This window comes from Oncorhynchus kisutch, linkage group LG18, assembly GCF_002021735.2.
Source record: "Oncorhynchus kisutch isolate 150728-3 linkage group LG18, Okis_V2, whole genome shotgun sequence".
Classification (NCBI taxonomy): domain Eukaryota; kingdom Metazoa; phylum Chordata; class Actinopteri; order Salmoniformes; family Salmonidae; genus Oncorhynchus; species Oncorhynchus kisutch.
Window position 1 is genome coordinate 76,999,981 of NC_034191.2, and position 15,444 is coordinate 77,015,424.

At 42.3% G+C, this 15,444-nt stretch overlaps 1 protein-coding gene across 1 annotated transcript in view; it reads left to right on the top strand.

Moving 5' to 3' along the window:
* LOC109880011 (collagen alpha-1(XVIII) chain-like) overlaps positions 1–15,444 on the top strand; it is a 180,938-nt gene that overhangs the window by 53,451 nt on the left and 112,043 nt on the right. The window contains exons 6-8 of the mRNA XM_031796880.1: positions 6,157–6,271; positions 6,445–6,485; positions 7,135–7,305. Of these exons, the coding sequence (XP_031652740.1) occupies positions 6,157–6,271; positions 6,445–6,485; positions 7,135–7,305 (327 nt within the window). The remainder of the gene's footprint in view (positions 1–6,156; positions 6,272–6,444; positions 6,486–7,134; positions 7,306–15,444) is intronic.

The following is a 15,444-nucleotide window of genomic DNA, read 5'->3' on the forward strand; positions in this document are numbered from 1 at the left end:
GCTCTCTCTCTTCCACTCTCTCTTGCTCTCTCTTTCCACTCACTCTCTTTCACTCTCTCTTGCTCTCTCTTCCACTCTCTCTTGCTCTCTCTCTTTCCACTCTCTCTCTTTCCACTCTCTCTCTTTCCACTCTCTCTCTTTCCACTCTCTCTTGCTCTCTCTCTCCCTCTCTCTCTTCCACTCTCTCTCCCTCTCTCTCTTTCCACTCTCTCTCTCCCCTCTCTCTCTTCGACTCTCTCTCTCCCTCTCTCTCTTCCACTCTCTCTCTCCCTCTCTCTCTTTCCCACTCTCTCTCTCCCTCTATCTCTTCCTCTCTCTCTTCCACTCTCTGTCCCTCTCTCTCTCACCCTCTCTCTCTTCCACTCTCGTGTCCCTCTCTTCTTCTCGCCCTCTCTCTCTTCCACTCTCTCGCCCTCTCTCTCTTCCACTCTCTCTCTCTCTCTCTTCCACTCTGTCTTGCTCTCTCTCTTCCACTCTCTCTCCCTCTCCTCTCCCTCCTCTCTCTCTTTCCACTCTCTCTTGCTATCTCTCTTTCCACTCTGTCTTGCTCTCTCTCTTCCACTCTGTCTTGCTCTCTCTCTCTTGCTCTCTCTCTTCCACTCTCTCTCTCCCTCTCTCTTCCACTCTCTCTCCCCTCTCTCTCTTCCACTCTCTCGCTCTCTCTCTTTCCACTCTCTCTTGCTCTCTCTCTTTCCACTCTGTCTTGCTCTCTCTCTTCCACTCTCTCTTGCTCTCTCTTTCCACTCACTCTCTTTCCACTCTCTCTTGCTCTCTCTCTTCCACTCTCTCTTGCTCTCTCTCTTTCCACTCTCTCTCTTCCACTCTCTCTCTTTCCACTCTCTCTTGCTCTCTCTCTTTCCACTCTCTCTTGCTCTCTCTCTCCCTCTCTCTCTTCCACTCTCTCTCCCTCTCTCTCTTCCACTCTCTCTCTCCTCTCTCTCTTCGACTCTCTCTCTCCCTCTCTCTCTTCCACTCTCTCTCTCCCTCTCTCTCTTCCTCTCTCTCTTCCACTCTCTGTCCCTCTCTCTCTCACCCTCTCTCTCTTCCACTCTCTGTCCCTCTCTCTCTCGCCCTCTCTCTCTTCCACTCTCTCGCCCTCTCTCTCTTCCACTCTCTGTCCCTCTCTCTCACCCTCTCTCTCTTCCACTCTCTCTCACAATCTCTCTCATCCACTCTCTTCTACTCTCTCTCCCTCTCTCTCCCTCTCTTTCGCCCCCTCTCTCTTCCACTCTCTGTCCCTCTCTCTCGCCCTCTCTCTCTTCCACTCTCTTCCACTCTCTCTTGCTCTCTCTCTTTCCACTCTGTCTTGCTCTCTCTCTTTCCACTCTCTCTTGCTCTCTCTCTTTCCACTCTGTCTTGCTCTCTCTCTTCCACTCTCTCTTGCTCTCTCTCTTTCCACTCTCTCTCTTTCCACTCTCTCTTGCTCTCTCTCTTCCACTCTCTCTCTTTCCACTCTCTCTTGCTCTCTCTCTTTCCACTCTCTCTTGCTCTCTCTCTCCCTCTCTCTCTTCCACTCTCTCTCCCTCTCTCTCTTCCACTCTCTCTCCCTCTCTCTCTCCCTCTCTCTCTTCCACTCTCTCTCCCTCTCTCTCTTCCACTCTCTCTCCCTCTCTCTTCCACTCTCTCTCTCCCTCTCTCTCTTCCACTCTCTCTCTCCCTCTCTCTCTTCCACTCTCTCTCTCCCTCTCTCTCTTCCTCTCTCTCTTCCACTCTCTGTCCCTCTCTCTCACCCTCTCTCTCTTCCACTCTCTCTCACAATCTCTCTCATCCACTCTCTTCTACTCTCTCTCCCTCTCTCTCCCTCTCTTTCGCCCCCTCTCTCTTCCACTCTCTGTCCCTCTCTCTCGCCCTCTCTCTCTTCCACTCTCTTCCACTCTCTCTTGCTCGCTCTCTTTCCACTCTGTCTTGCTCTCTCTCTTCCACTCTGTCTTGCTCTCTCTCTCGCCCTCTCTCTCTTCCACTCTCTATCCCTCTCTCTCTCACCCTCTCTCGCTCAGTGTCCAGCTGTATGATCGTTTAACTGCTATTGCTTAGATTTAATCCAGGTGCTCCGAATCAAAGCTGAACCCTCGAAGGAAGCCTCTTTCTCTAAAAGCTCTGTTTTGTGAATTTGATAAAAAGGAATACATACTGTTTTTGTTTTTCGTTGTCCAAGGTGACTAAGGTCATATTTAATGAATAGTAAAAGTTCAACAACCATGAAAACTCTGAGATCTGTGTTTTTTTTTAAACAATCTGTTCTGATCAAATCTGTGACCATTAGCCTAATTGTATGTTCGTGGTCTACTCTGTCGTCATCCTTACTTTTCCTTGAGGCTGTTCCTACTCCCAGCTTGTTTGTGTCCTCTGTTGTAGCTGGCATTGGGGTAGACGGGTGATTTGACTTCTAAACCTCTCTGTTCCAGGATGGCTTCCACGTTCACCATTAGAGAGAAAACAAACAGACCCTAAATCAGTGATTTGGACAACTACTCCACAACCCACACAGACTGGGTATTAGGATGAGGTCCAAATCACTGATTTAGGGTCTGTTTGTTTTCTCCCTAATGGTGAAAGTTAGGATTTGGGGAGGGAAAACGGATCCTAGATCTGTATACCAGGGAAGCTTAATCCGGGAGCAGGGGATGTGCTGAGGCAGGGGATGATTTAGGGCCATTCCCAGTGTGTTTGTGGATCTGGTCCCAGCCTCTTCCTGCGTAGCTGGTTTAGCACTTCTGCTACTCTGTCAGCGCACACACACACACACGGACACACGGACATACTAACAGTGCATTTGGAAAGTATTCAGACCCCTTCCCTTTTTCCACATGTTGTTACGTTACAGCCTTATTCTAAAATTAATTACATTATTTTTTTCCCTCATCAATCTACACACAATACCCCATAAACTGATTTTTAGAAATGTTAGCAAATGTGTATATATATATATATATATATATAAAAAAGAGAGAAATACATTATTTACATAATAATTTCAGACCCTTTTGCTATGAGACTCAAAATTGAGCTCAGGTGCATCCTGTTTCCATTGATCATCCTTGAGATGTTTCTACGGCTTGATTGGAGTCCACCTGTGCTAAATTCTATTGATTGGACATGATTTGTAAAGACACACACCTGTCTATATAAGGTCCCACAGTTGACAGTGCATGTCAGAGCAAAAACCAAGCCATGCCGTCAAAGGAATTGTTCGTAGAGCTCCGAGACAGGATTGTGTCGAGGCACAGATCTGGGGAAGGGTACCAAAACATTTCTCCAGCGTTGAAGGTCCCCAAGAACACAGTCGCCTCCATCATTCTTAAATTAAAGAAGTTTGGAACCACCAAGAGCTGGCCGCCCCGGAAAAACTGAGCAATCGGGGGAGAAGGGCCTTGGCCAGGGAGGTGACCAAGAACCCGATGGTCACTCTGACAGAGCTCCAGAGTTCTTCTGTAGAGAAGGGAGACCCTCCATTGAGGACAACCATCTCTGCAGCACTCCATCAATCGGGTCGTCATGGTAGAGAGGCCAGACGGAAGCCACGCCTCAGTAAAAGGCACATGACAGCCCGCTTGGAGTTTGCCAAAAGGTACTTAAAGGGCATTCAGACCATGAGAAACAAGATTCTCTGCTACTTACTTCCATGGACATACTTATCTGAAAACCTACCTGAATACGTATTTGAATACTTACCTGAACATAATTACCTGCATCAATTAAGAACATCAATCAACTTCTACACCTGCATTGCTTGCTGTTTGGGGTTTTAGGCTGGGTTTCTGTACAGCACTTTGAGATATCAGCTGATGTACGAAGGGCTATATAAATACATTTGATTTGATTTGACTTACCTGAACACACTTACCTGGACATAGAGTATTTCCCTGAATATTTACCTTGACATACCTGAGTACATACATGACACACATAATATGCTCAATAGTGTAGTTTACCTCCATCTGCCTTTGAAGCCTCTGCACATCAGCTTCCATCCTCTGGGTCTGCATCTGTATGGGCTTCAGGATATCCATCTGCGTGTTCTTCAGGATATCCATCTGCGTGTTCTTCAGGATATCCATCTGCGTGTGCTTCAGGATATCCATCTGCGTGTTCTTCAGGATATCCATCTGCGTGTGCTTCAGGATATCCATCTGCGTGTTCTTCAGGATATCCATCTGCGTGTTCTTCAGGATATCCATCTGCGTGTGCTTCAGGATATCCATCTGCGTGTTCTTCAGGATATCCATCTGCGTGTGCTTCAGGATATCCATCTGCGTGTGCGTCTCAATGTGGCATTGTATTCTATCCACACACCTGCACGTCTCAATGTGTCATTGTATTCTATCCACACACCTGAACGTCTCAATGTGGCATTGTATTCTATCCACACACCTGAACGTCTCAATGTGGCATTGTATTCTATCCACACACCTGAACGTCTCAATGTGGCATTGTATTCTATCCACACACCTGAACGTCTCAATGTGGCATTGTATTCTATCCACACACCTGAACGTCTCAATGTGGCATTGCATTCTAACCACACACCTGAACGTCTCAATGTGGCATTGCATTCTATCCACACACCTGAACGTCTCAATGTGGCATTGTATTCTATCCACACACCTGAACGTCTCAATGTGGCATTGTATTCTATCCACACACCTGAACGTCTCAATGTGGCATTGTATTCTATCCACACACCTGAACGTCTCAATGTGGCATTGTATTCTATCCACACACCTGAACGTCTCAATGTGGCATTGTATTCTATCCACACACCTGAATGTCTGCACCAGCTTGTCTCTCATGCTTTTCCCAGAGCTTCTTTCTGTCTTGAAACTCATTAAGCAAATATCCACATTCAGAGCAGCCCTCTTTTCAGCCATAGTCCTGTAATTCTCTCTCGTGATATCAGGTAGCCTAGCAGTTAGAGAGGCGAGCCACTTCGAATCCGGGGTCTTATGGGGAATAATCTGGTGGGATCAAACAACCGGAGGCTTGCTGGAATCAAAGCTGAGATGCCATTGCCTGCCGTTGTGCCCTTGAGCATGGCACTTAACCCTGCAAAACAACAGCTCCCGGGGCGGGGTGCCTCTCCAAACCTCTATATGTGTGTGTATGTCTTGTATGGGTGTCTTTCGGAGGGGTTGGGTTAAACAGTGGCAGTCAACTTTTGGTTGGACCTTGTGTGCAATTGACCAATAAAGTGACGTTAATCTTAATGGGAATGAATCCGCAACAGATCTGTAAAACTCCTGCAGAGACATGGGAGAGATCAACTACATCAAAACCATACTCACTTTCGCTCTTATCTCCGCTAATGGTAAAGAATCACGTGCTCAAACTTTCCAAGGATGTCAATGGCAAACATTATCAAGCCTTTGGTTCAGAATCTCAAGATTCTAGTGGTTAGAGTGTAGAGGTGGCAGGGTAGCCTAGTGGTTAGAGTGTAGAGGTGGCAGGGTAGCCTCGTGGTTAGAGTGTAGAGGTGGCAGGTAGCCTAGTGGTTAGAGTGTAGAGGTGGCAGGGTAGCCTAGTGGTTGAACATCTTGGCCATGTTCTGTTATAATCTCCACCCGGCACAGCCAGAAGAGGACTGGCCACCCCACATAGCCTGGTTCCTCTCTAGGTTTCTTCCTAGGTTTTGGCCTTTCTAGGGAGTTTTTCCTAGCCACTGTGCTTCTACACCTGCATTGCTTGCTGTTTGGGGTTTTAGGCTGGGTTTCTGTACAGCACTTTGAGATATCAGCTGATGTACGAAGGGCTATATAAATACATTTGATTTGATTTGATTCGTGGTTAGAGTGTAGAGGTGGCAGGGTAGCCTAGTGGTTAGAGTGTAGAGGTGGCAGGGTAGCCTAGTGGTTAGAGTGTAGAGGCGGCAGGGTAGCCTAGTGGTTAGAGCGTTGGACTAGTAACCGGAAGGTTGCAAGTTCAGTTCCCAGAGCTGACAAGGTACAAATCTGTCGTTCTGCCCCTGAACAGGCAGTTAACCCACTGTTCCTAAGCAGTCATTGAAAATAAGAATCTGTTCTTAACTGACTTGCCTGGTTAAATAAAGGTAATAAAAAAAAAGATTAGATGAAAGTTGTTCAAAATACCTTCTGTAACAATCCTGAACCCCATCCCCCCTCTCTCTCTGCTACCTCCCCCTACCTCCGCCTACCCTCTCAGCCAGAGGAACCATGGGGCACCCCTGTGCGCGCCCCTCCCACAGAGGCATCGCCCAGTGACGATGAGGATGCTGATGAGATCTCAGGTCAAGATGTGGAGCTGAAAGTAGAGAGAGGTGAGAGATGTGAGGGAGAGCGAGACACATGGAGGTAGACTGTACATAACACTGCATGAATATATTATTATTATTATAATCCCTTGTGGTGTTGAAATGATGAGCCACCAGGGGGCGATAAAACCTGGTAAGACACAGAGCCATATATATTGAGATTGTGTCTTTGGCCACAGGACCAAGTCGGACTGCGGATGCAGACTACAGACCAAGCAGTGTAAGTATGAGTTGTTGACAGATTTAAGAGAATGCAACTGAAGACCGATAATGTGTTACCTGCCCTATAGTAATGATGTGTATAAACTCTGGATTGATGATGCTACTACAGTATGCAATGACCAATGAGAGGCTTAGAAGCCACCGGCCCTCCATATTGGTACTGCCCGGAAGAAGCAGTACTCCATAGGAATGAATGGAATTTTTACAGTATTTCAATAAAAGGTTTCAAGGACAAAATGACATGTATTTATTTGTTGTAGTGGGGACAGTAACATTAGTCCTCTCTAAAAAAATAATGTATTTATTAAGGAATATGCTCTTTCATTATTTGTTTTATGTTCAGGTCACAAAATATAATTTAAAAGTCTGCATTAAAGTGTCTGTAATAGAATATACGTGTCTAAAATGAATGTAGGCATTAATAAATGCATTTCTATAGCTTCCAACATCTGTTTTACACTGAAGGAGGAGTAACAAGATGGCTGTGCAGTGGCTTCCAAACAGAGGCCCCTGTCAGTCATCTAGGGTTAATACATATCATGGATAGTACCTGACCAGCCATCAAACAAATCATTAGTTGCCAATATACTACCACACTTAATGTTCTCATAGTGTGACTCTCTCTCTCTCTCTCTCTCTCTCTCCAGGGGACTTCCAGTCAGAAAGGAGAGCAAGGAGATCCAGGGCCAGCCGGCCCCCCTGGCTCCCCTGGGCCCCCAGGCCCACACAGTCTCTTTAGCAAAGGCTTCTCTCAGGGATTGCCAGGACCCAGGGGCCCCCAGGGGCCCCCAGGAACACCCGGTAACGACGGCCAGCCAGTAAGAACCTGTTTGTTACCACAACATCCCCTCCCCTTCACCCTCTATTGTTCATGTTGATCAGCACTGTATTGTAATTGCAAATCACAGTTGTATCTGTTTCCGGCCGATTCATTCGTTCACTCTGACTCCTAGACATTTGTGTGGTTTGTCTCGGCAGGCGTATTTCTCACCGAAATAGTTCAGTTCCATTGGTGTTCTCTCTCTCTCTCTCTCTCTCTCTCTTAATTCTGCTATTGACTCCTTTTAATGGCCCATTTAGGTGGTTTCATGCCCACAGCCAGTGGCCACGATGACGGCTGTATTGTTACCTCATTCAGTGGTTTAGAATAGCAGTTTTTCATGCACGGTTTTTGGGGTCAGAAATCGTTTTTATACAATACCAGTCAACAGTTTGGACACCTACTTATTCAAGGGTTTTTCTTTATTTGTGCTATTTTCTACATTGTAGAATAACAGTGAAGACATCAAAACTTTGAAATAACACTATGGAATCATGTAGTAACCAAAAAAGTGTTAAACAAATCAAATATATATTTTTTAAAGATAAACCACCTGGTATTGACAACTTAAATGGAAAGCTAATGAGGATGGTAGCTGACTTTATTGCCACTCCTATTTGTCATCATTTTAATCCGTCTGGAGCAAAATGTTTTTCTTCTGACCTGGAGTGAAGCCAAAGTCATTCCGCTACCCAAGAATGGTAAAGCACCCTTTACTGGTTCTAACAGCCAACCAATCAGCTTGCTGCCGACACATAGCAAAGTTTTGCAATAAAAAATAGTTTGACCAGATACAATTCTAATTCTCTGTAAACAGATTCACAACAGACTTCCAGCATGCTTATAGAGAAGGGCACTCAACATGTACTGCACTGACACAAATGACTGATGATTGGTTGAAAGACATTGATAATAAGTAGATTGTGGGAGCTGTACACATGGAATCATGTAGTAACCAAAGAAGTGTTAAACAAATCCAAATAGATTTGAGATTCTTCAGAGTAGCCACCCTTGGCCTTGATGCTTTGTACACTCTTGGCATTCTCTCAACCAGCTTCACTTGGAATGCTTTTCCAAAATTCTTGAAGGAGTTCCACATATGCTGAGCACTTGTTAGCTGCTTTTCCTTCACTCTGCAGTCCAACTCATCCCAAACCATCTCAATTGGGTAGAGGCCAGGTCATCTGAAGCAGCACGTCTCCATCACTTTCCTTCTTGGTCAAATAGCCCTTACACATCCTGGAGGTGTGTTGGGTCATTGTCCTGTTGAAAAACAAATGATAGTCCCACTAAGCGCAAACCTGATGGGATGGCATATCGCTGCAGAATGCTGTGGTAGCCATGCTGGTTAAGTGTGACTTGAATTCCCACACCATCACACCTCCTCCTCCATGATTCACAGTGGGAACCACATGCAGAGATGATCCGTTCCGTTCACCTACTCTATGTCTCACAAAGACACGGTAGTTGGAAACAACAATCTCAAATTTGTGCTTTGCTCGTTCTAATGTGCATTGCTCGTGTTTTTTTTTGGCCCCAAGCAAGTCTCTTCTTCTTATTGGTGTCCTTTAGTAGTGGTTTCTTTGCAGCAATTCCACCATGGTCATCTACAAGACCCTGCTAGGTAAAGTTCCCGCTTATCTCAGCTCGCTGGTCACCATAGCAGCACCCACCTGTAGCACGCGCTCCAGCAGGTATATCTCTCTGGTCACCCCCAAAACCAATTCTTCCTTTGGCCACCTCTCCTTCCAGTTCTCTGCTGCCAATGACTGGAACGAACTACAAAAATCTCTGAAACTGGAAACACTTATCTCCCTCACTAGCTTTAAGCACCAGCTGTCAGAACAGCTCACAGATTACTGCACCTGTACATAGCCCATCTATAATTTAGCCCAAACAACTACCTCTTTCCCTACTGTATTTATTTATTTATTTTGCTCCTTTGCACCCCATTATTTCTATCTCTACTTTGCACATTCTTCCACTGCAAATCAACCATTCCTGTGTTTTACTTGCTATATTGTATTTACTCCGCCACCATGGCCTTTTTTTGACTTTACCTCCCTTATCTCACCTCACTCACATTGTATATAGAGTGTATCAAATATTTGTTCTCCCCACTGTACATTATTAACTTTTCTCTTTGAAGTTTGAATGATTTGTTCATATAAATCAGTATTTCATTATAGAATAAGAATAACACCTTTTCACTTTATTGACTGTACTAAAGTATATGTAACAAGAATGAATCAGAAATGCAGCAATTTGCTTCAATAGCCTTTATTTTACTTGTGAAAAATGTAAAGTTGAAACAAATTCTTGAAATTCCAATAATAATAATAATAATTTAAAACATACTGTACAGTACTGTGAGGGTTCTAGTTCTCATCAACATGTCTAGTATAATCACTCATACTGTACAGTACTGTGAGGGTTCTAGTTCTCATCAACATGTATAGTATAATCACTCATACTGTACAGTACTGTGAGGGTTCTAGTTCTCATCAACATGTATAGTATAATCACTCATACTGTACAGTACTGTGAGGGTTCTAGTTCTCATCAACATGTCTAGTATAATCACTCATACTGTACAGTACTGTGAGGGTTCTAGTTCTCATCAACATGTCTAGTATAATCACTCATACTGTACAGTACTGTGAGGGTTCTAGTTCTCATCAACATGTCTAGTATAATCACTCATACTGTACAGTACTGTGAGGGTTCTAGTTCTCATCAACATGTCTAGTATAATCACTCATACTGTACAGTACTGTGAGGGTTCTAGTTCTCATCAACATGTCTAGTATAATCACTCATACTGTACAGTACTGTGAGGATTCTAGTTCTCATCAACATGTCTAGTATAATCACTCATACTGTACAGTACTGTGAGGGTTCTAGTTCTCATCAACATGTCTAGTATAATCACTCATACTGTACAGTACTGTGAGGGTTCTAGTTCTCATCAACATGTATAGTATAATCACTCATACTGTACAGTACTGTGAGGGTTCTAGTTCTCATCAACATGTATAGTATAATCACTCATACTGTACAGTACTGTGAGGGTTCTAGTTCTCATCAACATGTCTAGTATAATCACTCATACTGTACAGTACTGTGAGGGTTCTAGTTCTCATCAACATGTCTAGTATAATCACTCATACTGTACAGTACTGTGAGGGTTCTAGTTCTCATCAACATGTCTAGTATAATCACTCATACTGTACAGTACTGTGAGGGTTCTAGTTCTCATCAACATGTCTAGTATAATCACTCATACTGTACAGTACTGTGAGGGTTCTAGTTCTCATCAACATGTCTAGTATAATCACTCATACTGTACAGTACTGTGAGGATTCTAGTTCTCATCAACATGTCTAGTATAATCACTCATACTGTACAGTACTGTGAGGGTTCTAGTTCTCATCAACATGTCTAGTATAATCACTCATACTGTACAGTACTGTGAGGGTTCTAGTTCTCATCAACATGTATAGTATAATCACTCATACTGTACAGTACTGTGAGGGTTCTAGTTCTCATCAACATGTCTAGTATAATCACTCATACTGCACAGTACTGTGAGGGTTCTAGTTCTCATCAACATGTCTAGTATAATCACTCATACTGTACAGTACTGTGATGGTTCTAGTTCTCATCAACATGTCTAGTATAATCACTCATACTGTACAGTACTGTGAGGGTTCTAGTTCTCATCAACATGTCTAGTATAATCACTCATACTGTACAGTACTGTGAGGGTTCTAGTTCTCATCAATATGTCTAGTATAATCACTCATACTGTACAGTACTGTGAGGGTTCTAGTTCTCATCAACATGTCTAGTATAATCACTCATACTGTACAGTACTGTGAGGGTTCTAGTTCTCATCAACATGTCTAGTATAATCACTCATACTGTACAGTACTGTGAGGGTTCTAGTTCTCATCAACATGTATAGTATAATCACTCATACTGTACAGTACTGTGAGGGTTCTAGTTCTCATCAACATGTATAGTATAATCACTCATACTGTACAGTACTGTGATGGTTCTAGTTCTCATCAACGTGTCTAGTATAATCACTCATACTGTACAGTACTGTGAGGGTTCTAGTTCTCATCAACATGTATAGTATAATCACTCATACTGTACAGTACTGTGAGGGTTCTAGTTCTCATCAACATGTATAATCACTCATACTGTACAGTACTGTGATGGTTCTAGTTCTCATCAACATGTCTAGTATAATCACTCATACTGTACAGTACTGTGAGGGTTCTAGTTCTCATCAACATGTCTAGTATAATCACTCATACTGTACAGTACTGTGAGGGTTCTAGTTCTCATCAACATGTCTAGTATAATCACTCATACTGTACAGTACTGTGAGGGTTCTAGTTCTCATCAACATGTATAGTATAATCACTCATACTGTACAGTACTGTGAGGGTTCTAGTTCTCATCAACATGTCTAGTATAATCACTCATACTGTACAGTACTGTGAGGGTTCTAGTTCTCATCAACATGTATAATCACTCATACTGTACAGTACTGTGAGGGTTCTAGTTCTCATCAACATGTATAATCACTCATACTGTACAGTACTGTGAGGGTTCTAGTTCTCATCAACATGTATAATCACTCATACTGTACAGTACTGTGAGGGTTCTAGTTCTCATCAACATGTCTAGTATAATCACTCATACTGTACAGTACTGTGAGGGTTCTAGTTCTCATCAACATGTCTAGTATAATCACTCATACTGTACAGTACTGTGAGGGTTCTAGTTCTCATCAACATGTCTAGTATAATCACTCATACTGTACAGTACTGTGAGGGTTCTAGTTCTCATCAACATGTCTAGTATAATCACTCATACTGTACAGTACTGTGAGGATTCTAGTTCTCATCAACATGTCTAGTATAATCACTCATACTGTACAGTACTGTGAGGGTTCTAGTTCTCATCAACATGTCTAGTATAATCACTCATACTGTACAGTACTGTGAGGGTTCTAGTTCTCATCAACATGTATAGTATAATCACTCATACTGTACAGTACTGTGAGGGTTCTAGTTCTCATCAACATGTCTAGTATAATCACTCATACTGCACAGTACTGTGAGGGTTCTAGTTCTCATCAACATGTCTAGTATAATCACTCATACTGTACAGTACTGTGATGGTTCTAGTTCTCATCAACATGTCTAGTATAATCACTCATACTGTACAGTACTGTGAGGGTTCTAGTTCTCATCAACATGTCTAGTATAATCACTCATACTGTACAGTACTGTGAGGGTTCTAGTTCTCATCAACATGTCTAGTATAATCACTCATACTGTACAGTACTGTGAGGGTTCTAGTTCTCATCAATATGTCTAGTATAATCACTCATACTGTACAGTACTGTGAGGGTTCTAGTTCTCATCAACATGTCTAGTATAATCACTCATACTGTACAGTACTGTGAGGGTTCTAGTTCTCATCAACATGTCTAGTATAATCACTCATACTGTACAGTACTGTGAGGGTTCTAGTTCTCATCAACATGTATAGTATAATCACTCATACTGTACAGTACTGTGAGGGTTCTAGTTCTCATCAACATGTATAGTATAATCACTCATACTGTACAGTACTGTGATGGTTCTAGTTCTCATCAACGTGTCTAGTATAATCACTCATACTGTACAGTACTGTGAGGGTTCTAGTTCTCATCAACATGTATAGTATAATCACTCATACTGTACAGTACTGTGAGGGTTCTAGTTCTCATCAACATGTATAATCACTCATACTGTACAGTACTGTGATGGTTCTAGTTCTCATCAACATGTCTAGTATAATCACTCATACTGTACAGTACTGTGAGGGTTCTAGTTCTCATCAACATGTCTAGTATAATCACTCATACTGTACAGTACTGTGAGGGTTCTAGTTCTCATCAACATGTCTAGTATAATCACTCATACTGTACAGTACTGTGAGGGTTCTAGTTCTCATCAACATGTATAGTATAATCACTCATACTGTACAGTACTGTGAGGGTTCTAGTTCTCATCAACATGTCTAGTATAATCACTCATACTGTACAGTACTGTGAGGGTTCTAGTTCTCATCAACATGTATAATCACTCATACTGTACAGTACTGTGAGGGTTCTAGTTCTCATCAACATGTATAATCACTCATACTGTACAGTACTGTGAGGGTTCTAGTTCTCATCAACATGTATAATCACTCATACTGTACAGTACTGTGAGGGTTCTAGTTCTCATCAACATGTCTAGTATAATCACTCATACTGTACAGTACTGTGAGGGTTCTAGTTCTCATCAACATGTCTAGTATAATCACTCATACTGTACAGTACTGTGAGGGTTCTAGTTCTCATCAACATGTCTAGTATAATCACTCATACTGTACAGTACTGTGAGGGTTCTAGTTCTCATCAACATGTCTAGTATAATCACTCATACTGTACAGTACTGTGAGGGTTCTAGTTCTCATCAACATGTCTAGTATAATCACTCATACTGTACAGTACTGTGAGGGTTCTAGTTCTCATCAACATGTCTAGTATAATCACTCATACTGTACAGTACTGTGAGGGTTCTAGTTCTCATCAACATGTCTAGTATAATCACTCATACTGTACAGTACTGTGAGGGTTCTAGTTCTCATCAACATGTCTAGTATAATCACTCATACTGTACAGTACTGTGAGGGTTCTAGTTCTCATCAACATGTATAGTATAATCACTCATACTGTACAGTACTGTGAGGGTTCTAGTTCTCATCAACATGTATAGTATAATCACTCATACTGTACAGTACTGTGAGGGTTCTAGTTCTCATCAACATGTCTAGTATAATCACTCATACTGTACAGTACTGTGAGGGTTCTAGTTCTCATCAACATGTCTAGTATAATCACTCATACTGTACAGTACTGTGATGGGTCTAGTTCTCATCAACATGTCTAGTATAATCACTCATACTGTACAGTACTGTGAGGGTTCTAGTTCTCATCAACATGTCTAGTATAATCACTCATACTGTACAGTACTGTGAGGGTTCTAGTTCTCATCAACATGTCTAGTATAATCACTCATACTGTACAGTACTGTGAGGGTTCTAGTTCTCATCAACATGTCTAGTATAATCACTCATACTGTACAGTACTGTGAGGGTTCTAGTTCTCATCAACATGTCTAGTATAATCACTCATACTGTACAGTACTGTGAGGGTTCTAGTTCTCATCAACATGTCTAGTATAATCACTCATACTGTACAGTACTGTGAGGGTTCTAGTTCTCATCAACATGTCTAGTATAATCACTCATACTGTACAGTACTGTGAGGGTTCTAGTTCTCATCAACATGTCTAGTATAATCACTCATACTGTACAGTACTGTGAGGGTTCTAGTTCTCATCAACATGTATAGTATAATCACTCATACTGTACAGTACTGTGAGGGTTCTAGTTCTCATCAACATGTCTAGTATAATCACTCATACTGTACAGTACTGTGAGGGTTCTAGTTCTCATCAACATGTCTAGTATAATCACTCATACTGTACAGTACTGTGAGGGTTCTAGTTCTCATCAACATGTCTAGTATAATCACTCATACTGTACAGTACTGTGATGGTTCTAGTTCTCATCAACATGTCTAGTATAATCACTCATACTGTACAGTACTGTGAGGGTTCTAGTTCTCATCAACATGTCTAGTATAATCACTCATACTGTACAGTACTGTGATGGTTCTAGTTCTCATCAACATGTCTAGTATAATCACTCATACTGTACAGTACTGTGAGGGTTCTAGTTCTCATCAACATGTCTAGTATAATCACTCATACTGTACAGTACTGTGAGGGTTCTAGTTCTCATAAACATGTATAGTATAATCACTCATACTGTACAGTACTGTGAGGGTTCTAGTTCTCATCAACATGTCTAGTATAATCACTCATACTGTACAGTACTGTGAGGGTTCTAGTTCTCATCAACATGTCTAGTATAATCACTCATACTGTACAGTACTGTGAGGGTTCTAGTTCTCATCAACATGTCTAGTATAATCACTCATACTGTACAGTACTGTGATGGT